The sequence below is a fragment of the Phalacrocorax aristotelis genome, chromosome 18 (assembly GCF_949628215.1).
Source record: "Phalacrocorax aristotelis chromosome 18, bGulAri2.1, whole genome shotgun sequence".
Taxonomy (NCBI): Eukaryota; Metazoa; Chordata; class Aves; order Suliformes; family Phalacrocoracidae; genus Phalacrocorax; species Phalacrocorax aristotelis.
Window position 1 is genome coordinate 7748162 of NC_134293.1, and position 25862 is coordinate 7774023.

Below are 25862 nucleotides of genomic sequence, written 5' to 3' on the forward strand. Positions count from 1 at the left end.
GGGAAGAAACCTCAGGCAGTGACACATCCCGTTCTGTTCTCAGCTGCTTATCACTGCTTTCCTCTTTCACCCCATCCAGCAGCCACCTCTCCCTCAGACCTGCCAACGCAGCTATGTGCAAGAGCACCCTCTAGCCTGCTTCACTCAGAATAATCACACCAGCTTAAAAACAGTAAACACTCAAACTTTTCTAGCCTGGCTCGTTTTTGACAGAACCAAGTTAGGAGTATCGGGCTTCAGATCTCAAATCTTAAGCAAAACAACAGATAATTTATTTGTCTCCTGTTTGCCTTTCTAAAGCCTCACCCATACATTACATTTTATGTCACTAATACCCACATACCTAAAATCCCACTGTTTTGAGAGGAACAAGCTACCCAGAATTTGTGACAAATGCTTTTTCTGACAGAGCAGTGACAAATACCCATGCTTTCCAGCAGAAATCTTAAAAAGGCACAGCGTAGTCATTACATTTACAGCCGCGAGTAATGGCCGATTTGAAGTCACTGTTACCATGACCGTGAATGTACACCAAGCCAGGGAGTTGGCTTACAAACATTAACGAAAGCTATTTTTGTGCATTTCTTTGTGAGAGCCCATGGATATCGTGCAGCTGTGTGTCCAATTATCAAGATTTTAACTACAGACTCTGAGAACTTGCATTTGTAGTATTTTGCCCACCGGAGTATTGGACGACCGGACGTTCTGTTAAGGGTTTGTGATGAGAAGGTAGCACTGGACACAAGCTGACTGGCAGCGCGGGCTTCTCACAGGTTCCCCCCAACCCTCTGCAGCGTGCGGTGACCTAGTCTGAGGAGGAATGATAATTAACCTCCCTTGTTTCTTCAAACCTCAGCTTCAGTGCTGAATCCCAAATGCTTACAATGCATCTGCTGAACCTCGCCTGCATCTTAACTCGAAGATGAAATGGCTGCACACACTTGTTTGCGATCACGCAGACTTCAAAAGCAGCAGTTAAAAAGGTACAGTGATATGTAGCAAATTACTTTTTTTTTTTTTTTGAAGCCATCCCATCTTGTTTGAGTTACCCTGGCCTGGACACAATGCGCTCCTTGACAGCACGAGAACACACTGCCATCTGCCTGCTCCTCACGAAGGCTGCACACCAAAGCACGCGTAGCAGGAAACACGGGCAACACAGGGCTTCAGTCTCACAGGGAAATAAGGGAGGAGCAGGGGACAAGTCTGCAAGTCTGAGATAAGGCATGGATAGCGAGTAGGCTCGCCGCTGACTTAACTGCAGATTTTTGCAAACAGCACAGACCTAGGGTCAGAGCAGCAGCGCTGTTTCATGCAAGACCCTATTTTCTACTGAGGTCATACCACAGGAAGACAGGGAATATGTAAGGAAACGCACGTAACTGAAGTTACTGTGAAACAGTAAGATTTCACAAATAAAACAATCAGCATTTATTGTTGTATTACAAAACACTTCATATTTTGGCAATATTTTACAGTTTATCCTTTTCCTTCTTAGGGCCTGTTGAAAAGGTATGGGGGTGGGGAAGAAAAGAGGGGAATGTTCAAACCAAGATTAAATTTCAATGTCTTGCTTAAAAAAAATCCTCCCAAACCGCCCCAGTCCCTCCCAACCAAAATAAAAATCTAGTTTCACTCAATTCCACTATCCAAAGAGGCCATGGGTGAAGCGGCAGGCAAAACTCTGGCAATTTCACTATCAAACGCATCAAGACAAACAAAACATTCACAGTGGTCTTCAGTATGGTCTGTTGCGTTGATCATTTCTGAAATCATTTCTGGAAGGGAAACAAGAAGTTATAAGGAATCCTTTAAGTAAATAACAAATAATCCCTTCAGTCAAACATCTCTACGCCAACTTCTGTGTATTCTTTAATTTTCTATGTTTAGATAGCCTCATCCAAAAATGCTCACAAAACAGACTCAACAGGCAAACTGACTTGTTTTCTCCAGAAGCTCCTATCTGTAGTTAATGTTTTCATAGCACAGTTGTGCGTGGACACATAAACATCACTCTTTTCCCACACTCTGGATCAGTTCCACAGTCTGTATGCTACGCAACCTAGCAAGGACAAAGAAACTGCTTACCTTCCTCCCATTTTACCACCATAGCCACCTCCCCGATCACCGCCTCTGCCACCACGCCCTCGATATCCTCTTTCTCCTCCATAGCCACCTCTCCCACGAAAATCTAGAGGAAAATGCAAACCGACACATCAGCCAGGTTTTTCAAAAAGCTGCAGATGCCATTAACACCTCTAACACTTCAGAAGAGACGCAGTTGATTTTACATACCTCCTGATGGACGTGAATCTTCTGGTCTGGGCTCACCACACTGGTTGCAGGAATTCCTGCGAGCGAAGTTCATATTACCACAGGCCCTAGAAAAGACAAGGATTCCCCAGACTTAGCTACTGAGAAGCTCAGAGAGCATACATGAAACACCACTGCCAATTAAAATGACACTTACGGGTTAGGACAAACCCAATCACCATTTTTGGGTTCCCCACTTCTACCCTGGAAGCCCCCACCTCTTCCATATCCACCTCGTGAACCTGTAGACAAAATTATAATCAGAATAAAGGAGGGGAAGTGTCTATCACCTATACATGAGAAACATTTACTAAGGATTGTCACTGGCTTTAGAACCCAGGTGACAGACTTCTCGTGTGGAAGAAAGAGTAACTGTTCAATGTAAATATACCCCCACTAGGCAAGCCTGTGAAACCACATTAGGAACTCTGAGAGAAGCAGGGAGTGCCGACGACAAAAAATTGTACCACTGTAGAATTCAGCATCTACTGGCTGATTTACTACTAGCTGCGAGGCTTGGGCAAATAACAACAGAAGTTTCAGCCACTGCCAAATCTCAACAGCATTTGATGGTCTGAAGTTAATGTATCTGCATAGCTGACGTACACATGTTCATATGGGCAGATTTATAGCTTGGGCAGATGGGGAAAAAGAAGAAGCAAGGATAGCACATGATGGCCAGAAAAATGTGCCCCACCACGTATTTTTTTATAAATTCATTTTCAGGAGTAAAAGGAAACTTGATTCACTTGAATTGCCAATGGGTAAATATAAACCCACTATGTGCACTAATAAAACTTCATAAAGATTTAACAATGTATAATATCAATCACATAAGGCCAGACCTAGTCACAGAACAAAAATTTAACAACAACAAAATCTGTCTGGATTAATGCCAGGATGCATCTGACACAAACACAGGGACAACGCAGTTCTTGCTTTCTGCATCAACAAGATTAAGAACTTTTATCCAATTGAAGTTTGTGAAGTATCATTTTTTAATCAGCTTACAAAACTGACTGATTTAAGAACTAAAATTTGTTGACAGCCAATGCACAAAGCATGCTTCCTGTAAAATGGTAATTAAGATTCAGTGGACTACTGACAAAACTGTATTATGCAGAGAATCAGGGAGATTAACATCTATTTAATTAGAGTCAGACATCCAAATGCTGCTCTAAGTCAGTAGCAGTTGAATAATTTACCCTGCTCAATACCATCTGGAAACGTCAGAGTATCTCAAGGCTTTGCTGTAATAAGCCAATACTCACTGGGAGTTCATACCTATCTATGTGGAACCTGTACAGCCTCAACATCATTATTATACTACCTCTTTAAAAGCAATGCTGAGACATGATTTGGAGACTTTCCAGTTCAAAAAGGAAGCATAAATTCTACGCTGTGCAAAACAGATTACTGATTTCAGTTTACTTAACTCGGTTCAATCCTTATTACTCCCTTTCATGGCAGAATCCCAAAGGCCCATATACTTTGGTGAATCGCTGCTTCAAAGTCAACTTCTCTTTTATAAACCATTAATAGTTAAAAAGCATTTCATTATGCAAAAACAAGGATTCTACAGATTTTAGTCCTACCTCGACGCCCGCCACCTCCACCTCCTCTCATGAATTCGGGCCTTCTAGTTGCAAACGAAACTTTGATAACATTGCCATTGAATTCTTTTCCTGTGGAAAGACGGAAAGTGTGAGAACGGTCAACGCAGCTCCTAACAACACAGCAGCGAGTTCAAAAGAACAGAAGTGATTTGCATGTACAGACTGAATACAAAGCTCTTAAGACACCAGGAGTAAGGAGTAAATCTCTTATTTTTGAAAACACTGGTCCAAATGTGAGATGCCAAACACTGAAGTACTTGCTAGGTTCTTCACAAATCCACAGACATTCCTCTTACCTTAAATGCAATCTGTAAGTTGCAATTTAACTAGTCTCATAAGAACATTTTAATGATATCTGGACACCTTCATGCATAAGTAGTTTGGATGTTAGAACTCTGTTCCCCCAAGTCAGGCAACAAGGCTTTTGTACAATTCAACAGCCAGCACAAAAATTAAATACTCCCAGATAAGTGAAAAACATTAACTTTTTAAATACAAAGTCTCAGTTCTTTATAGATACAAGGTTTATCACAGAACAAACAGGACTCTGTGTGTGCCTAATGCAGTCATATTTGCTTTACTCTCCTGAACAAAAGTTGATTTGCATTTTATCAGCAAAATATAAACCATCAAATAGCATGCCATGCCAGATTTTTTACGCACTATCATTTCACACCAGATGCAGAGCATGTCCTTTTGTTTCTGCCCAATATTATTAAAATCCTGTGAATGCACAAGGTCACAGGAGCAGGCACTTCCCTCCCTGCATATCCCCCCCGCCCCCAAGTTTACTACTACAAAAGAGTATCACTGCCTTTCCTGCATCAAGTCTGAAGAGTTTTATTTCCATGTATTTCTGGGATCTGCTCCCTTCCTCCACTGAACCCGTAATTTAAAAAACCCACGTTCTTCACTGCATATGTAGTGCCAAAGCACTTGGCACAAGATTGCCATAACCATTGCAGGACTCCAAAAATGCTACCACAGCACTAATAATATCAGCACTAACACTGCAAGTAATCCCTCCAGCTGCTAACACAGGTTACAGCTCCATTGGTCTGAACAAGGAGTTACGCTCTCCCGAGTGACATGAACAGCATCTCTCATACTTTGTGCAGGATGACTGAGGTACAGCAGCAAACCCCAACAGCTTCATTACATATTTTTGGTCTTAATCACTAGCCACTCTTTCACCAAATGAGAGAGAAAGCCAGCACACACAAAATACCATGAAACAGAGGTCTTTGTAAAAAAAAAACCCACAAACCAGAAAACAAAAGCCAAACAAGACATAGCACGGGGTCCCCAGTGAGGATATTGATTTGCTTCCTCCACTGCTTGTTAGATCCATAAATAAGCAAAAGAACAGGTACTCTCACCCACCGTCAAACCAGTCAATTGCTGCTTTAGCAGAAGGAGGGTCATCAAAAGATACCGTTGCTTCTCCCTTTGGTTTGCCAGTATCCTTATCTGTGTAAAGATTTATCATAGGTTTGCCAGTCTTTTTGTTCGTCTGAAAAGAAAGGTTGTACACTTGGCATAGGAGGAATAGTAATAAAGCCAGTTCAGAGCATAAACTGTTAACAGCAAAGTATCATTAGAAAGAAGATTCTCTTGGGGCTAGCCTGCAGAAACAGCTGCTTTTGACTGAAGGATACTGATTGGCTGTTCTCCATGAAGTAATGATGGGCCCAATTTTAACAAAAAAGGAGGTCAAGCGCCCTAATTTAGAATTGCAGAAACAGAAGAAACAGCCATAGAACACAGAAGCATACTTGCTAAAGCATGAGGGCAGTAAAACAGACAGAGTGTCAGCGTTAAGGGTTATGAAGACTAAAGAAGAGATGCGAAGCAATCTAAATGTCACTAGAAAAAAGCTGATAGTGCCACCAGCTTATAAATGAGCTGTCATCTGGGAACCCAGATAAAAATATTATCTACAGCTGCTGGGGAGAGAGCATCTGCCTTGAATGATACCAGTACATTTCCAATACGCTAGCTTTGCAAGTTCTCTTCCTTCTTTCCAACGATTTCTCATTTCACATACCTTTATAATACCAATTTGTTTGAAATAATCTGCCACTTGATCTGTCGAAACATCCTCTCCAAGTCCTTGCACGAAGATAGTGTTGTTATCAGAGTTGTCAGACTCTGAATCTATGAAAAAATAAGCTACATTTACTATGCATTTTTGTGGTAGCAATAGAAGCAACATTTTAAGCTCAGGTCTATACTGCCCGGTAGCAGACCCTTAAATCCCAGACATCTTGCATGAAAAAAAGAGATGAGCAGAGAGCATAATTTTTAAGTTAATACCATCAATGTCAAAAACGTATGCGCAGCACCTTCAGATGCTGCAGTACATCAGAGACCAAATACATTCAACAGCTGACCAGCTGCCTGCCACACACTCAACTCATCCATGCAGCCAGGACATCCAAACCCATCCAAGTAGCATATAAATGTTTTAAGTAACGCAAGTTTAGCAGAAGTGTCAAGGAGTGAAATCAGCTGCTTGGCTCAAGCAGATTCAAAGTTTGTCAGCAAATTCTTACTTGCTGCATAAAAAGACATCCAAAAATTCACATGCACTTTAGTAAAACCCATTGCTTTCAAGGAAGACAAGCTTTAGCTGAATTTCTTTTGAGCCACGGGAATTGCAGCCACATCCATCTTTCTAGATAGACATTTTAAAAGCAATGACCTAAGCGCTACAATCCACTCCCACCCACTGCTTGCTTTCTTACCAGCATCTGATCTCGGTCCATAATCCCTTTGACCTAAGAAACGGGTTTAAAAAAAAAAAAGACAAATAAAAAAAAAAGACAAATACTATTTTTAGCAAAACATTTTCAAGTGACTTTTTTAGAGACAATAAAATATTTAAAGTAATGCATCTATGATCTAAAACATTAACCAGAGATTTAGAGAATATTTAGATTAAAACGTTCAACAGAAGGTGTCTGTAGGACGTTAACGTGTTCTTTAACTTGCAGCATGTGGCAGTTACCACACTGATGCTATGCTGGTGTTATCTTGCAAATGCTGGTTGTCAGATCACCAAGCAGTTTACCACTTTTTTTTTTAACCTCTCGTACCTTTCTAAGAAGCATTTGTAACAAAAATTTAAAATAAGGAAAAAAAAAATTCCAGTGAACGTCACTGTCTCCACAAATTCTTTCATGCAATTTGACAAGGTAGAAATCCAGTTTATTGTTACAAGTTTGGCTATTAAAACTCATGAATACACCAGCCTCACCAGAACGCTATAATGCTTCTACTAGAGAGTAACAAGATATTGGTGGCTTTTAGATTTATAAAGAATTTCCACTGAAACATTTTTGGATACTCGGCACTTACCACCGTAATTTTTGAAGCCACCACGGTCACCACCACTGCAGAGGAAAAATTGAAGAAATGATTTCTTCCTTAAGTCTCTATGTGCTGAGCCCAAGGCTCAATCTACAGTTAACTGATCACAAGTTGAGAGTTACTGTCTGGCAGCTAAAGCACCGTCTCTATGTTCTCCTCACTACTCATTCATGTTCAAAGATTAAACTACATGAAAGCGAATAATCGCAGAGGGTGCTGCACTGGAGAAGAGAAGCCCTAAAGAGTATTTTAAACTAACCCATCCACATGTCGTTGTTTCAATACTTTCTCCCATCCCATAAGCCAACATGACTGCTATTAAAAACTGGGTTTAAAAACAGAAACATTATTTTCATGAAGGTTAATGGGCTTTAATTACAGATGTAACTGCTACTTTGGAATAATTAGTACTTTAGTACTTTCCTAGAAGTAAGAAGAGCTAAAGTTAATTAACCTCCATCGTTATGCATTTATACACGGGGGACTAATTAGCAGTATCAGCCATTCTCTGAGGAAGGGTCTGTGGGGACCTACTGCACTATTAGCACTTGACATTACAGAGAAGGCGTGTGTATGTGAGCTTCAAAAGCAGAGGCCGTGAAGTTTTATTTCATTCATTCTGAAACCTGTGGCACAAAATGTAGACCAAGTTAAGAGATCACACACATTAATCTTCAAAGGTTAGAAGGGGATTTTAAACAGGACGTTACGCCTCCAATTATGTACATGAAAATAAACCCTCACTTTTCTGTGTAAATGTTCGCACTAGTAGGATTTTTCACAACAGCATTTTAAATTGCATCCATGTTATGAACACAATATAATCAATACTCAAAGCCTGCAGGAAAAATACAAGCACTGGATTTTTTAGGAAGTCAATAACCACGTGTCAGGAAGACTGTCTCATACTGCCATGTAAAGCTGCCTGCTTGCCCTCCTTTGCGTAGGGGACACAGTTGCCACCTGAAAATTAGCCAGGTTCACCTAATCCTGGTAGCTTTCACACTCAGCAGCTAAGATAAAGCCAGCATAAATTCAAACCCTGATGCAGAGGGCTATCTCCAGGCTCTGGAACTACTGTACTAGTACGAGCAGCCTCTTCACCAATGCGCTTTACAACTGGACGTCAGTCCAGGTGTTAATTTAATATATCTGCCAACACATCAGAGTTCAACATGGGACACAAGCACCCCAGCAAAAGGCAATGAAATAAAATTAGGGAGTAACTTCTTTGGCACTCTGTATATTTGTTTTCTGTTACAGCAAGTGCGAAGCCATGAATGGGAGGTACTGTTAACATTTATGAGCTAAAATCTGCCCAAAGTGAGGGACAAAAAAGAAATACCGTTCCAACAGACATTATAAAAACTGGGCTAAGAGAGACATTCTTTGAAGGGTGACTGACGTTCTGTGACAGTACATGTAAAGAGTATTAGATGTTTGTCACAACAAACTATCACTTTTACTGGGACTTTTCTTAAAATAATTTTTTGCTGCAGATTTTAAATTACTTCTCTACAGAAAAAAATCCGAATGCTAAACTGCAGTGTCATTTACTCATAAGTAATTCATTCCGCTCGTTAAAGGGGTAAAATGAATGAGTTTTACATGCAACATCAAAGCCGGTCTTTATTCAAGGCTGGCTATTTTCAAGGTCTGATGAGAAAAACACAATGGTCATCATAAAATTTACTGTAAATATCTTCCTGCCACCTCCAATTCACTTCAGCTAAAAAACCCCTTCATTATGACACAACAATTTTCAGTAGGATACCTGCTCTTTTAGGACTTTAACTCATAAATAACAAGAGTGAATACACCAACCATATCAGTTTTCCAACCCCAGATTATGGTCCCAGTTGGTCAGGGCAGCATTATCCAGCACATATATGTTTTCTGATTTGAAACAGCAGCAGAGACATAAATTAGAAAACCCAGTGATCTAAAAACATACAGAAAGTAAGTCTGTCATCAACCCAGCCCGGATTTTACAGGACGTGAGGATTTTGCCAAGATGCTGGGGTAAAATGTGTGCACCATGATTCTGAAAAGTGATAGAGTTGGACACAGAAAACATAAAGGGAGTCATAGTCAAATGCCTGATTTCTAGCTTTGTGATACAGTAATTTTGCACCCCACACTAAGAAGTGCAATCCACAATTTTTAGTTTTTTCAATTAATGTCTGTAGAAATATGTTTTTGCCCAAGTATGCTTCAGCATGTTATCTTCTGCTTAGTCTCACATGACCAACCCAACCAAAACCTGCATCAATTCAGTGACAGATACCTTTGATGACAGATTAATGCTCTCCTCCATTTTTAAGTCCCATTTCGTATGTGGTTTATAAAGCTGCAGTGTGTTACCTTCCTGAGATTGCTGGCAAAGCTACCCAAGATCCCCTGAGGCACGTAGATGTGCTGCAGCAAGTGAAGTCAAACACAAACTGGCTGCAAGCAGCTGATGGCACAGTCTCAGACGTACCCCTTGCCGAGACACGAAACGTAAGTCTCAATCTCTGCAACTGAATCAGTTCCCACACTACTGTCATAGAACATGTGGGAAACATAATTGCAGTGTTTCAGAGTCTACTGCTTTACCAGTCTTGCACACAGACCAAATAGGTGGGTGACCAGGTGGAGTTTGGGGTTTTAACATCCTGTGTTAGACTCACGAACAGGTAGCTAAAATTCAGCAATGCCACCAACAAAGATAATAAAATGAGACTGAACTGCAAGCAGCCAGAACGTGTACATGGTAACACAGTGACAAAAACTTACTGCTATGAAAGAAACATCTTTAGATGTTCTTTTCTCCCCATACTCAATAACATGTTTAAACGTCACCTACTTGTGTGTAAATAGAGTTCATCTGACCATTGCTTACTTCAGCTGGGAATAACTCTTTAATATAAAGGCACAGTTACATGCAGAGCTGAACGTCACAGATATAAGAAATATACTTAAAACAAGTGATCAGATATTGGGAGAGGTAGCACTAAGAATTCAGGAACCAAGTTTCAGCCTCCAACATGCATCTACGTCTTGCCAAGCCTGTGGGAGTTACATGTAAGAATGTATTTTTAAAAACAAGAAAGGAATGCTTAGTGCACCAATAAAGTTACTGACAGACTGCCCTTTTTTTTTTTGCTGACTATATTTATTGCCTCTGTTCATGTTTTTCCCAAGTCTATATAAAGGCTAAGCTCAAGCATATACATTACAAGTCAAAATATTAATTCTGAACACAAACCGCACTGTTGTAAAAAACATTTGCACTAAGTTGTTGCTTCTTTATATCGCAATAAGCTAATTCCCACTCATAACAGCTAACACAGCAACTAAGCTGCATGGGTAACTCTTGATATAGTACATCAACATCAAATCTGCACAAGGGGGGGGGGGGGGAGCAATCTAAGCTGAGCGAAGTTAGGATTTCTATGACAAATCCTAACCCAATAGTAAATCCTTTTCTAAACTGCATCTACATAGTTCCACCAACAGAGACTGCATGAGCAGATGCCAAGGCAAAGCTATTCCCACTTAATCCCCAGACTCTGAAGAGGGGCAGTGTCACAGGTATAGCTACCCAACTGCCTGAATGGCTCTCCCAAGACGGAAAAAAACAAACCTGCTTTGTATTGCTACTGTATTTCCCACTTACGTACTTAACCAAAACAATTCAGTCCCACCACGACAATGAGCAATTAATTCCTTATTTGTTGGCTGAAGGCTCTAACAAAAAGGTGAATACTCTACAAGGAAACTTGAAGACTAACTTAGAGTAAAACTGCATTCTCAAGACCTAGTGTACCTGCTTTCTAACCAAAAGTGCTCGAAGATGAGACTCTTCTACTACACGTTTTAAAAAATGAAAATATTTTGCTTCTTAGCCAGAATCCAAATTAGTGAGATCATGAATTTTTCAAGCTTCAAAATGAAAGGGTGGAAAAATTATACTAAAATCCCAAAAGATGTAATTCGAGACCATTAAAAAAATATCTGAAGAATAATTCTGAAACTCTAAGGTACTAAGATTAAAAAGGGAACACCTGACGCATAAAAAAATGATTGTTCCCTATCGTAATAGTATCAGCTAGGGAATCTGAACAGTAATTTTTCTAAAGATATCTTCTTCTCAGTGCTGCATGACTTTGCACAGGCACAAAAGACGAGTGCTGAAAGCATTTCTTACAGTACATATTCAAGTCATTCTAATTTTCAGAATAACAGTTCATACCATAACATTACCAACTAGGATTTGAAGTACTTTTATAAAGGTTATTCAAAGAAATGAAAGCTCTCAAAATTTAAAAGTGCTAATTTGATTTTGCCCCAAGTATTCCAGAATAATTTTTCGCACTGCAGGCTGCTCTGAGAGGTCTTACATGCAGGGTAAGTTTATACAGGCCAGTGCAACTTGCAAGGATCTTGTGGGAGAACTGATGTTGCAGCTAAAGTCACTGTATCACAAGTACAGGGCAGGAGCGAGCCAGCAATGATGCTTGTGAACAGGATGCACTGGCAGCCCAGCACTACAGAGCACAGCAGGCAACACAGCTGTAAGAACACCAACGACTGGGTAAAGCTCTTACCGATGAACAAGCTGCAACAAGTTCTCCCTGCTTTTAAATGCCAGTCAAGACACAGCAGAGACTAATTCGCTGTGGTGCCAAGCTAGCTATTGATTTTTTTGTTAATGTCAAGGAATAATTTTTAGTGCGTGTGTTGATAGAACTCATTTACACAATATTTCTAACCAGTATAAAAATCAAAGCCTACATTATTACAGCACTACAAATACCTGCATAGACAAGATTTTTAGACAGATTATTTCCTGATGGCTATGGAATTTCCACAATTTAATGTTAAGTCTTAAAATCTGAAAATGGTAACTAGTTACTGGAGATAGACTTGACATTCCTACACAAGCTGCTTTTAGGAAAAAAAACACAACAGCAAAAAAAGAAACCCAAGGAAACAAAACCAAAACACTACCCTGAACACCCCCCTCCCCCCATTTTCACAGGGCTAAACATGATTTCTTACCTTATTAGAAGAAATTTTCCCCTTGATTATATACTTTATTTAATTTAACTGTTTACACTTTTCTAATAAGCATGACTTTGGTAAAATATATATATGTCAGGAGGGGAATCCTCCATCATAGTTATGCAGAATGACTGAATAAACATGTATGACACTGTAGTTTCAGAAAAATTTCACTGCAAATAGCATTAAAGACTGCATCACTTAACAGAAGCGACAGACTTCCTAACAAATGCCTTCCCACTTTGATGTATTTACCCCCACTTCCCCATTCACCTCCACTCTTTTTCTTCTTCTGCCTTTCACGTCCACTGACGCACTATTATCTACAGGGATGTGTGAACAAAATTTTTCTTACATTTTGGAAAAATATGGGAAGAGGCTTTATTTTCACAGACATTAATTTATCTTACTTTATCTTGCAAAGATGGAAGACTGTTTCAAAGTGATAAAATCTACCAAAAGTATGTTTTTTGAAGCTCACATTCATTCCTCTTATTGGAAAAGGCTCAGCTATAAACAATTTTTTAAAAACCCAGATTTTCTCATAGGAAATGGAAAACCCTCATTCACACAGAAAAAGCTAATTTAAAATTTTTCTGTTTTAATGGAAAATGAACTTAGAAATCACTTTTCTGGTTAAGTTTATATTATATAAATCCCCAGCAAACTGTAACATAAAATAACTATTAATACGCTTTGTAATTGTGCCACCACACCTAATTAGGAGAGATAGGGTCCACCTATGTCATCAAAAGAGCAAGCCATGAAGTACAATTTGGGACCTCCTTAGGGGAGCAGGCAAATTTTAAATATGGTTTAAAAATAAATACTTTTTAAAATCACCCAGTCTTAACACACTGTTGGATTATTTTATTTAAATTAGATCTGTTCAAACAAACAGTGCTGCATAATTACAGTTCTTCATCTGGAGTTCTAGCAATAACCCAGAACCGTCCAGCCTGTTAAGGGTAAGTGGCGCTGGCAAGCAACACTCCACAGCACACTGGAAGCTTCAATGTTCTTAGTTTGCATCAGTGAGCACCCTACAACCATTCACAGAGGTACACAAAAGGTAGCCAATTGTCATAGTTTATTACGAAATAATAATGTCATCTGGCCTAATTCAATGGATTTAAAGCAAAGGTCCCAACCTCTCAGACCTACGCATGAAATCATCTGCCAGCACAAAATCAAATATGTGCATAAATTTTCTTGACAGGAACAGGGTCTAAGGCAATGGCAGAAGGGTAACTGTATTGTCAGTATTTAAAATCTACGTAAAATAAACACGTTTAAACTGACAGCTAAACCAGTAATAAAAACTGTATTATAATGGAAGGTTAAAACTGCAAGAAACGGTAAAGAACAAGGAATGTTATTACTAAATTACTCTTAAATTATTTAGAAAGCAGAAAGACAATTAACCAACTTCAGTGTAATTATCTGTCACTGTAAAGTCAAAATAATTCCTTGCTAAAATGTTAGCTACCTTAGCTATGAATTTTAGAAAACTCTCTCAGTCCCTGGCCATTGATTTTCCTGTAACTGAAAACAAGCTTTTACAGGTTTTAAAATGTCTTATTTCAAGGGATGGGCTCAGGCAGTTTTTGTATTTTAACTCATGTAAATAAAATGCAGCTATCCATCCTAACAATCAAATGCTTGGTCTCAATCTATCTGAACCTAACAATTTGGCAAATGCAAAATGCATTTCTGTGCAGTGCAGAAAGGTTTAATTTTAGAAACCTTCCCCTTTTTGGAAACCTAAATCTGAACCATGTTAGGAATAGACATATAGTAAACAAAAACTAAAGCCAGGGTAAGGAACTGCAGGCACTGAAATGAGATCACTTACCTATATCCAGACATATGACCTCTTCCATCCATGTCATATCCCCCTCTACCTCCTCCCTGTGACCCGCCATATCCTCTATTATCTTCTCCATACCTACTCTTTTCACGACGATCATCTGGAGGAATGAGTAAAAACATGAGTAAATTGCAGTGCAAACTGCAGTGCAGTGAAAATTCCACCCTACGTTTGTTTTTCCCCCCTCAAGCCTGCCATTTAAATTTGGAAAGCATCAACTCCTAAATCTCTCTTACATTATCTATGCCACACAGTAACAAAGCAAAGTTTGACTTTGTTCCAGTTACCTCTCTTGGCTTCCAGGGCCACAAAGTATCTCAGAATGTAAACACTCTGTACCTTAATTACACTCTATTTTCCAAACATTAGATATATATTTTCTAAAATGTACTTTTCATTCTACTTCCATATAGCCTTCCCAGTTTGCGAAAGACATCGCTGAAGACATAACAAGGATAGAGTGTGGGTTGTGATGCTTGTTTGAAGTTACTGCAAAAAAAGGGTTGATCTTAAACTTAATTTCTCAGAATTCACCTACACAGCATAAAGCTGGAATGCGACATGCAAGAGCTCTTCATGACTGATCAAGACATGTCACCCTCATGTGGGAAGAAGGTTCAAAATAGCTTAGAAGAAAATTCTATCTAGAATTTGCAGAATTCAAGGACACGGACTCTGCAAAGCTGCCTCCAACAAATGCAAGCGCAACAATTCTGGGGCCCTGACAGCTTTTCATCTCTGCATAATGTTTTGAAAGTCTTAACAAATAAAACATTCCCCAAGAATACCAACATGGCAAAGAGCTTTAATTATATTCCTCAAATCAACTGTCTGTGGAAGGAAATCCAACTATTTCACAACCTTCTTAGCCAATATTGAACTCAACCTGTGAATTTTACCTTGGCTGTTGTGGCTATAGCTTCCCTTCTGGGACTGGTAGGATTGCTGAGAATGGCCATATGAGCTTTGGTGCTGGTTGTAGCTTGACTTTTGGTCATATGAGCTCTGGTGGCCATAGCCCGACTGCTGGTCATAGGAGCCCTGGTGGCCATAGCCCGACTGCTGGTCATAGGAGCTTGACTGCTGGTCGTAGGAGTCTTGGTTTTGTCCATAGCTTGACTGCTGGTCATAAGAGCTTTGGTGCTGACCATAGTTTGACTTTTGTTCATAAGAGCCTCTTCCACTTAAAATAAACAGACTTTGTATTAACAGCTAAATATTTGCAGAACAGAGAGCAAAACAATAGTTGAAAATTCAGGACATGGCTAAAATTTCCTAGTCCCAGTTACCTCCCAGTCATTACCAGCATACGGATATGAAAATACTCTGTTTCATCTCTGTTGGGAGACATCTGGATTCGAAGAAAAGCAAGGCAAAAAACTGTGTTACTATTGCTTCCAAGACATCTTCAGTTTCCACTGCAAATGTCACTTAAGAGCATCACATGCCTTACATATCCCAGTACAATGCTTGCTTTCTCCCCGCTCCCCAGTAGCATGACAATAGCTGATGCATAGCCTGTGACCTGCTAACACCAAATCCTTCCCTACAGAACTGCAAAGGAAGATACCCACTGCTCATGTTGTATTGTGCAGCTGATACTTGCCACCTACAAAAAAAAAAAAAAAAATCCCCAAATTCTGCTTTCACTGAATTGCACAATCTGTCTTTTTCTGGGCGTTCTACCATTTGGCCAAGAACTTTTCTAACTCTGTGATGTTCTCTGACATACTTGCAGTTCTTCCCATGTTAGTGCCATCTACATATCCTATCCCACCAACTTTCACCAGGAACATTGACCAATATCACATCTAGGATACTCCAACACAATGTGGCGATTCGTTCTAAGAGGGAGTCATAACTCTTCTCTGACTAATAACAACTTTATAGCAACCACAAGGAAATCTCACCTACACCGTACTTCCCTAGGCTACTTCAGCATCCAAGGTAGAAACAAAAGGATTATGAAAAGTCTAGGTATGTGAGAGAATAGTTCCAGTTGGGTTACCCTTTCATAGCAAGACATTACATAGATTTATGAGAAACAAATTGCACCCAGGAAACACTGGCTCTTACTCATACCTTTGTTTTTCCCCATGGTACTTCTAGTTGCGGCTTAACTGCATTATTCTTTCAGTAATTGAAATTCATCGCTGACCTCTGCCACCTTTTCTTCTCTTCTTCCTCCCTGCTTCTACCCCTTTTTAAAGAGATGAAGCACTATATTTGCCACTCTTCAGTCTTTGGCAATCTTACTTGCTAGCCAAAATGCCTCAGAAAAACAAACAAAAAAATCTAAGAGCCTACAGAAACTTTCCACCAGCTTTTTCAAAGCCCTCGAAGATGAAGTCCCTTGGGTCCAACCAATCTCAAAATATCCCATCCATGTAAATACTGTCTGACCTGCTCAATCCCAGTTCTAGCCTAGATCTTAGCTTTAACATAATCCCAGTGGCAAACAGATTGTGAAGATTTTTGTTAATATCTTCACTTCAAAAAAAGTCAGCTCCACTTTAGCCTTTGCACCATCGCCAGCGAAAGAAGCATTGTTGACAGCATCCCCTATTTGCTGGTTTTCCTCCCTTCCCTCCTTTAGGATGTGAGAGATACAATTTTGTGGCCATCCTCTTCAAAGTTGCTATAATTTAATTTCTCAGTTTCTCCTTACTTGTTACAATCATACACTGAAATCCCTACAAGGTCTTTTTTTTCCCATTTTCTTGGTCAAAACCAGCTTGTTGGAGAATCTATGCTCTACTGTGTTTTTTCCCACTAGATGCCTAGAGAGTTAAGAAGTTACATTATTGCCTAGTCCCATGACTTTGTACCGCTCTAATAAATGCTCAGAAAACAAAGGCAAGCAAAACAAAACTTAACCACATTCCTGCCTTCTTTAGGGATACCAAAAAGATACTCGTGAGTGACAGCACCTACCAACCTACCACTGACAGATTAAGACCTTGCTTGTTAATATGAAGATGTTTTGTAATAATAACTGCAAAACCAGAAACCAAGTACGAGTTTGCTGAAGTCCAGATTCTTCTATCAGCTTGCAAAAAAATACAAAAAATATTTGGACCTTGGACACAAGAATGAAGTTTAGTGCATGATGGTGTATTTTAAAGAGATCACACAATCTTCAATAAAGATCTAATGCGTGCAGTAACCTTGGGGTGTGTACATGAAGCTTCTAAATTAGATCATAAAGTCACTACAGGAAGTTGGCTAAAATTTTCCAACATACTTTCAAAGTTGTATCATTAAACCCACTCAAACTGATTTGAGTACAACATCACTGAACACGTAAAATACACGTATAATAGTGTAAAGTACTGAATCAGATTGCAGTATGCACATGCGCACTTCAGTTACTGATCAGGATATAAAAGCACGATGTTTTGAGAATCCTACTTACTTGGAAAAAGAAGAGATACTTAAACAACTTTTCTGAATCCTTTTCTTTTACCACAAAAAGGCATTCTAAGTCAGGTAAGAAGTCTACAAATGTAAGAATGACTACGAATTCCCTTGCTAACAGCTTATTTGAAGTCAGTAAAGAGTAGTGTAAGTTTATACAAAAGAATGTGACTGCAGAGGTACTCGATCTTTTTCTTAATCAAAAATACTCTCTACCAAGTCCACTCTTCATTGTAGTCACTATCCAAAGACTTAAGAGTGTATCTCCCCCTACAGCTTGACTTCAAAATAACTGTATCCATCCTTCTCACACAAAGAAATATTGTTCCCTTACCTCCTGTTCTTTCAGGCATTCAAAACATCTTAAAAATGTGGATTTTCAGATGTTTGTCCTTTTCTTGGCAATGATAGCAGGAAATTTGTTATAGCTTTAGCTAAGAATGTACAACTACTAGACAGTACTTTAAATAGATACTGTTAATCTCAGCTTCCTTACCCTCTAGATGACCCTTTCTGCTGCCCCTGACTGCCATAAGACTGCTGGTTGTATGAGCTCTGATTCTGATTTTCATAACTGGATTCATCATCGTATCCCTGGGAATCTTGTCCATAACCTGGAAATTGAGGAAGAAAATTTTTAGTAAATATTCACATTTTAATTACTGCTAATGAATGTAACAAGCTAGCCAAACCTGTTTGATTTTGTCCATAGTTCCCATGATAGCTTCCATAGTTCTGTCCATAGGAGGAATTGTCCCCACTCTGCCCATAACCAGAATATCCCTGTAATTTAAAGAACATACTCAAGCAAGGCTCACTTCCACAGCAGGTAATTACAGCTTTCCCTCACTAGACAACTGCAGACACCAAGCACAGCTGAGAATGGACTGCTTCCTGGCCCAGATATGGTCACCCATGAACAATTATTTTTACTCAAGTAACATCTGCTTTGAAAGACACAATGTTGCTTTCAACTTACCTGTGCTTGTCCATAATTTTGACTGCTCTGATTGCCATAGGACGAATAGCTGTAAGAGAAAAATGCATTTAGTAAATGCTTACAGCGCCCTCCACAGGAGTTGGAAAGTAAAGGTATTTCTGGTGTTATTTTAAGTTTCTTTTCATTCCAAAGTAGGTGTTTAAACCAAGTACTGCAGTTGTGGGCATATTAGAACTGCATCAATAAACTAATGATTACCGTAGTTGACTGTCAGAAGCTGGAAGAGCTTATTTTAATTTCTGCTCTGTTTCAAGTATAAATTTAAAGTACATGAAAGTTAGGCTTACTGTAATTTGACGGATTCTTCAGAATCACAGAAAACTTTATCACATGAAACCAAGGCATTTTAAGTTTTTCAGTAAATTCTTACAAAGTTAATTTTAATCAATTACTGTCAATTTGGTATTTGTTGGACTATTCAACAATGACATTATAATCAAAAAACCACACTAGCTTTAGATTATACTTACTTGTTACTCTGCCACTTTTGGACTTCATGAACTGACAGAAGACCCATGTGCTGAAACTCATGTCATACTCAGATACAAACTCAAACTCATGCAGTCCCACATGCATAGAACCTTGTGACTTTCATTAGCAGTATTAGCCATGATTTTCATACTTCCATAAAACCACTTTTGTTTCACTGATTAAAATATCCCCCTCCCAAACTTGCAGCTATCTTATTAACTGGCTTTTAAATTTCACAATTATGAACAGTTATCAGAGGGTTGTTTTAACAAAAATTTCCTTCCAATGGGAAAATAAAATGGAAAAATACAATTTTACATCTATAAGGCCCATCACCTTTATACTTGTATAACCTTTGACTAAAATCTTAATGAACAGCTAAATGCAGTCATAGGAAAAAAATTTCTCTATTTTCATAACATTTAATAGTAAGAACTTTTGAAAAGATGTAATTCCAATTTAAACCTGCTTATTGTCTTCCCTTCAGGAATATACATTTTTTTCCCATTTTATAAGACATCATAATAAAGGCCCAGGGCACACCAAGCTTTCTGCACCTGTAACTCCAAAAACGTATCAACACTGTATCATGCCCAACGATTCAAACACCATGCTGGGAATCCTAAACGGTCTTTTATTTTGCAGATTTAATTGCTAACAGCAAAAAAACCCCACACATACCTCTGCTGGCCCCCAGACTGACTGTAACTTCCAGAATCTAGAAAAAGAAGTAAGTCATGTTGAGAACTTCCAATTAACATTTTATTCCTCTACCTACTATAAGAGGAAGAAATCTGGGGAGACGGAGAAAGGTTCAAGTACACCGGATAATGCAGCTGCCTTCCCCATCGAATGAGACGCCTTCCTCTTTATTAACAAAAACAGAGACTGCTAAGACTGGGGAGAAGAGGAGCTCAGATGCATAGGGTGCATGGCACAAGACACAAGCGTAGCCACTTTGAACTTCCCTTTTGAAGGATCTGAATTCCATTTTTGAGGCACCTCTTCAAATATTCGGGACTGCACAACCCCCCCAGTGGCTACTGAATAGAGTCCCATCCCATTATCAATGAACAGAATGCAGCAGCTTAATTACTCGAGCGAAGCTAAGGAGGTCAGTCCTACTGAATCCCTTTTTAAGATGAAAGAAAACTCTGCCTAGCAAAAGGGCACAGACAGAGGCAGAAACTGGAGGTGTAAAATCAGCGATGGAGAAACCATGACATCTCCCTTCTTCTCTCATATTGCAAAAAGAAAAACATTACTGATAGCTCAAGCCATAAACCTCAGTTATCACAGAAACTGAGTCTGTGAAACACCCTGGAAGAATGCGAATTTCAAAATATGACCTCAAGTTAAAAAAAGAATTATTCACTTCTATTTAAAGTAGAGCATCTAATCTGTAAAAGCTATCAACATTACGAGAAATGCTACTACCTGCTAGCTGGAATTGAGTTCTTAGAGTGCTTTGCCTTTCCTGAATTAGCTTATCACATTATTTTATCTTGTTAATTGCATAATGATGGATTTCCTTGTCTTCTTCAAAATTACAAATTTTTATGTATTAAAAGCTCTTGCTATATAGGAGAAAGATTTCGTTTCCCAAGCCAGCTGCCTGCAACAGATGCAGACACACAGAACACGCATTGCTCCATCAACCTCAGACCCTTCAGCATTCAGGTGGACACAAGCAGGCTTCACCTCTTCAGAGACACCCACACTCCCCAAGCTGCTCTATGCCCAAACACCTTCTGACTGCACGAACTCTGTCGTCCTCGCTTTTCTATACAGGAGTCTCAATTCCTCTTGACATTTTTTGCATGAAATTCCCATCTTCTTGTCAAAAACCAGACGTTTGCTTCCTTTCTCTACCAGCCTCACCAAGTACTGTCACTCTGGGTAACAGCCCTGCAATTTTCCTGTTCCTTTCAAATCACTTCAAGGACTAATACAAATATTGTGGTACCGTGGTCTAATAAAAACTATTCAGAACCCCTCTGTTTTTGTTGCTGATTTCAGTCTTTCCCCCACTCACTCTCTCTAACCTCTACACCTAGAACTGGCTAAAAAGCTGGAACTGAGAGTGAATTACAATGAGGGTAAATGTCATAAACTATCAACAGCTATAATCATTTTCTGAATAAAACACACATCAAATTGCTCAAAGTCTGTTCATTATACCTCTCTCATCTGGTTATAAATCCAATCCTGCCAGTACTTACACATATACTTAAACACAAGCACACACACTTCCAAGACGAGGCTACCACCTAAGCTATTCAGACATAAACCAGCATTTTTATTGGTAAAGTATCTCCTCAAAGTAACACAAAGCATCAAATTTCATATTCTATAAAAGAATCATTTACTAAAAGCTGACATGAAGTAATATTTCATCTCACCCATCCTATAAAGCAGTTTCACTCAGATATGAAATATTCTCCTTTTGCACTGCTACACCAATATTTCATTGCCTTTTCATAATGAAAAGCAACTAAAAACAACAATGTAGAAGTGCAACTCAAACATGTTTATTATTTTTAATGAGATGAAGATAAAATTTTTACATTATTTCAATTTAAATGATCACAAAGATTACTATTACATAGGGAACCACATTTTAATACTATGCTTCAACTCTAAAATTTATATGCCATTAATGCTGCTAATTAAAGCAAATATTAATGGTTCTATCAGAAAGAATTCTTGACTAAGGATGCAGTGAGCTATAAATTGAAGGACTACATTTAATCTCCTTAGCTTCTCCCTCACAAGCTTCTGCCAAACCACAAAATTTTGGAAAAAGTTTGAAAGCAACCAGATAAGGAGCCCATAAAATATGAATACACAGAATCAGGGGAATTTCCTTTATTTATATAATTTTCTGCATCCTCTTGGACCTCAGTCTACAGACTTCTGATTGATTTCTTTTGGCGGGCTCAGTGGGGACAAGAGCCTGTAAGTACTTTGGGAAATAACAGTTCATTCTGGAGATTCTTGGATACAGAGACTTTTTTCTGAATATTTAAAAAGTTTATGGAAAATTTTCCTGTGAATGAAGTGGGGCACAGCAGACTAGTCACCTTGCACTGCTCAGGAAGTATATTCCTCTTAAGACAGAAGAATCTACCATGTATATTTGAAAACTGAAGATCTCATATGAAGTAATTCATATAAAGAAGCAGCACTGCTTCTGTAGTATTCTCAACAGAAAAAGAATCTCATGTTTGAGCACCACCATAGAGTAAAAACAGAGGAGATACTCAGATGCTTGACGGGTAAGTACTTGAGGTCTGGGAAGAAAAGTGGTTTTAGTTTGCTGCCAAACTTCACTCATTTAGTAGAAGAATTCATGCTCTGAACTCATTTTACAGTACCTTTGGGTATGTTTTCTTTTCATAGTAAAGAACTGTTCCTTACATTAATGGATTCCTTTAACATACCTCGCTTGTATTCTCTAACATTCCTATATGTAACATGAGACAACACTAAAATGGCTCAACCCTAACAAAACAGGGCTCACTCCACAAAGCACTTATAGCCTTGGAATTCCTTCTCCCATTCTGGGGTACGCTACCTATCCGCAGCTTCACAGGGGCATCACTGCTGGTGGGACGGATCCCATTTTCAAATGGCATGAGAAAACAGCAACACGACATGCTTCCAGAAGCCCCAGGAGAAGCTGGGCTCTGTCAAGTCATCTGGAACAGCAGACGCACTGTCTCCGTACTCAACTAAAGGCCTCCACTAGGAAAAGAATTACAACCAGGACATTTTTAAGCCACCATCAGGGTGGCTGTGAAGCATTTCCCCATGCTGGCACCCTCGGGGAGGCTCCTAGAGCAGAATGCAGAGCAGATGCAGCAGATACTGGGATGGGAAGGTGGGTCCCATGCTGGGGGGCAGGAAGGCATGTCCCATACCAAAGGCATGACCCAGGGCAAAAGGAGGGGTTACATCTCACACCAGGGGGGGACACAACCCCAAGGGGGCCCCACGCGGGGGGTGGGGACAAGAACCAAGAGTGGGCCCACATCTCACACCGGGGGGGGTGTGTGTGTGTAACATAATCCAAAGAGGGGCCTCGACCCAAAATGGGGAGGGGCAGCCCCGATGGGAGCCTGCCCCCACCCCATCGCGACACCGGGGGGCGTGGCCGGACTGACCACGCCCCGGCCGTAAAGGGGCGGGGTCCCAGTGGAGGGGCGTGACCTCGATCAAAAGGGGGCGTAGCCCACGGGGGCGTGGCTCCCTCCCCCCCATCGGCAGAGCGCGCGGAGCGGGCGATAATGGGGGGAGGGGGTGGGGGGGGGGAAGGGGCCGCACCTCCCCCATAACACGGCCGCGGCCTTTTCCACCTGCGCCACATGGCGCTCGCTCGCTCGCCCACCCTCGCGCGCCCCGCCGCACCCGCGGATGGCGACGGGAAGCAGAGCCGCCACCAAGGCCCCCTCAGCCCGGCGGGGCTGGAAGCACCTACCCGAAGCCATGGCGGCGGCGGCTTCAGCGGGCTGAGGGAAAGGGGGGGGAGAGAGACAGAGACACCGAGCGCCGCGCCGGCCGCGCGCACACTGAGGCACCCGCAGCTCGCGCGGACTGCGGGGCCGGGCAGCCAATCGGCGCCCGCGGCGCCTACCACCCGCGTAGGGATGTGGGTGGGGGAGCGGGTCGTACCAAGTGACGGCGGCCGGAGGGGGGGTTGTACTGGGGGAGGGGGCAGTGGGTGCTCGGCGCTGTAAGGGCGTGCGGGGTGGGACGAGGCCGTGCAGGGAATCGTTTAAAAGATTAAATTAGTTTAATTAATGAACACGCAGGGCATGGTCGGGGTGCAGGGAGGGAAACGGGGCGGGGGAGGGGGCTTCTGGTGCGTCTGCCCGGCTTTCTGCACCAGCAGCCCCCTCGATTTCCCTCCCAGCACCCCGACTGTGCATCGCCATTTGTGCCGGAGGATGTTTAAAGCCTTCCAAAAAAGAGTTCCCCATGCCAAATTTGACAGCAGCCACCTAGGGGGGAAGTCCTCGGTATGCTTTGGGCATGCATGTCCAAGAAAAGAAGCTGGAGTTAAAAGAAAACATCCAAAATCTGGGCCCCACTGAATAAAGAAAACAGGTTTGCTAGAGTGCCTGACTCTTAAAAAGCCAAATGTTGACTTGCAGAATGGTCTTCTGGAAAAAGAGACGGTGATTTTGAGAGGCACATATATGAAACAGGGTATGTTGCTTCAGAAGGGAAGGTTAACGAGGAACAAACTGAAACGACAGCAAAAGCAACACTGATTATTTAATCTGATTGTTTTTTAGCAGTCTTATTTCTTGTTTGGTGTCAAGCTATCTTTCTGCAAGAGTTGGAGGGGGAAGGTTAACAGTTACATGCCTTCTGACTAGTGACAGTCTGGGCGTGCATCAGCTGGAGAAACAGTGAGTGCTTCAAGGTTTTACTGTTGTGGGTTTTTTTTGTTTTTAAAGGCAGTGAAGAGTATTCTCTGATTTCAGCTGAATGGATTAAGCAGATCTGCAAACAAGTTGGGCTGTCTCTTTCCCCCAAGCGTAGCAGCGGGAGGCAAATCCCACTGCCACAGCCTAAAATAAGTTTCTGAAAAACAAGCAGTGACTAGAATGATTAATTAAAAAAAAAAGGGGTTGAGCTCTCTCCCCATCATTTCGTTTGTCCTTGAAAAACTTCATCTCCTCCAGCTGCAAGTTATTCTGTACCATTAGCCTTCCTCTGCCTGCGACGACCTGGAACTTCTCACGACCTCTCACAAAGGCTGCCTTTGCAATGCACCGTTGGGATTAGGGCAGATCCCAAACAATGTGTAGAGGCTCTCCGTGCCTTTACGTTCCTCAGAGACTGAAGGATTCTCATAAGTGGAAAATGGCATTAATTGAGAGAGAGCAACAAGCTCATGTGTCTGTGTGCCTGCTGATAACTCTGTGCTGCGCTCCCATTGCTTTCAAAAAATCTTGAAGCTGGGGTGGGGAAAAGATGTCGGCCTCTCGACCCTCTGCTCAACCCCCTCAGCTGGAAGAGATTCCAGCTGCTTCAAATGCTTTTCCCGCTTTGCAAAATCAGAGGGAGTGGGGGAAGGTGTGTTTCTTCTGATCCTTCCCATGTAGATGAGACCTCATGGGTCTCTTGTTAGACCTGAGCCAGCAGCCAGCAACTGGGGTCTTGTCTGGAGGAGGAACTGGTGTGGGGAAGCGTTTCTGCCACGTTGCTGTTCGTGGTGAGCGGATGCAGGTCCAAGCACCAGGAACTGGGCAGTGGGAGCCACATCCTCTGCTCACTGCTGGGTGCCTCCCACCCTCCTTGGAGCAAAGCCTCTCTTTCTCCCTGCCTCTCCCTTTTTTCCTGCATGTCCCTCTCCTCACGCAGGGGCTTCTTAGGGTGAGGGGCTCCCGCTCCAGAGCACCACTCCGTCTGCTACTTCCCTTCAGGCTGTGGGGTGTTCAGCCAGTGCGTGCACAGCACTGCAGACAAACAACGAAGTTGTTGCTGTTTCAGCAGGTTTAGCCTGGTTTGTAACACACTGACATGGAGGAGGCCTGTCTTTGGGCAACCCCTCCATTGGTGCTAGCGCAGGTGGCACGGGAAGATGCGGTTCTGGTCCAGGCCCTCCTCTCCGCCTCCGTCCGTCGCACCTAAAGGGAAACACTTGGCCCTCCCAAGCAGCCTGACCCCGCCACAGGGCAGCAGGTAGCCGACAGCCGGGGCCTTCCTGGCTTGGGGGACTGCAGGGACCCCCACCTCCGGG

At 41.2% G+C, this 25862-nt stretch overlaps 1 protein-coding gene across 1 annotated transcript; it reads right to left on the reverse strand.

Annotated features, from left to right (window-relative positions):
• Positions 1-1407: 1407 nt before the first annotated feature.
• TAF15 (TATA-box binding protein associated factor 15) lies at positions 1408-23723 on the reverse strand. Its single transcript, XM_075113651.1, has 16 exons — positions 23589-23723; positions 19790-19826; positions 18617-18665; positions 18330-18420; positions 18134-18251; positions 15120-15403; positions 14206-14320; positions 7290-7324; positions 6677-6709; positions 5977-6086; positions 5313-5442; positions 3909-3998; positions 2471-2555; positions 2296-2381; positions 2089-2191; positions 1408-1778 (listed from the first exon to the last, which is right to left on the reverse strand). Exons 1-16 carry the CDS (start codon positions 23596-23598, stop codon positions 1739-1741), a joined length of 1416 nt encoding a protein of 471 aa, XP_074969752.1. The 5' UTR covers positions 23599-23723; the 3' UTR covers positions 1408-1738.
• Between the last annotated feature and the right edge of the window lie 2139 nt (positions 23724-25862).

Excerpts from the sequence above, each read along its gene's own strand:
- TAF15 (XM_075113651.1), bottom strand. Across the intron at positions 15,404-18,133 it reads CAGAAAGGGTCATCTAGAGG|TGGAAGAGGCTCTTATGAAC; the intron begins GTAAGGAAGCTG and ends GTTTATTTTAAG. Across the intron at positions 6,087-6,676 it reads TGGACCGAGATCAGATGCTG|ATTCAGAGTCTGACAACTCT; the intron begins GTAAGAAAGCAA and ends ATTTTTTCATAG.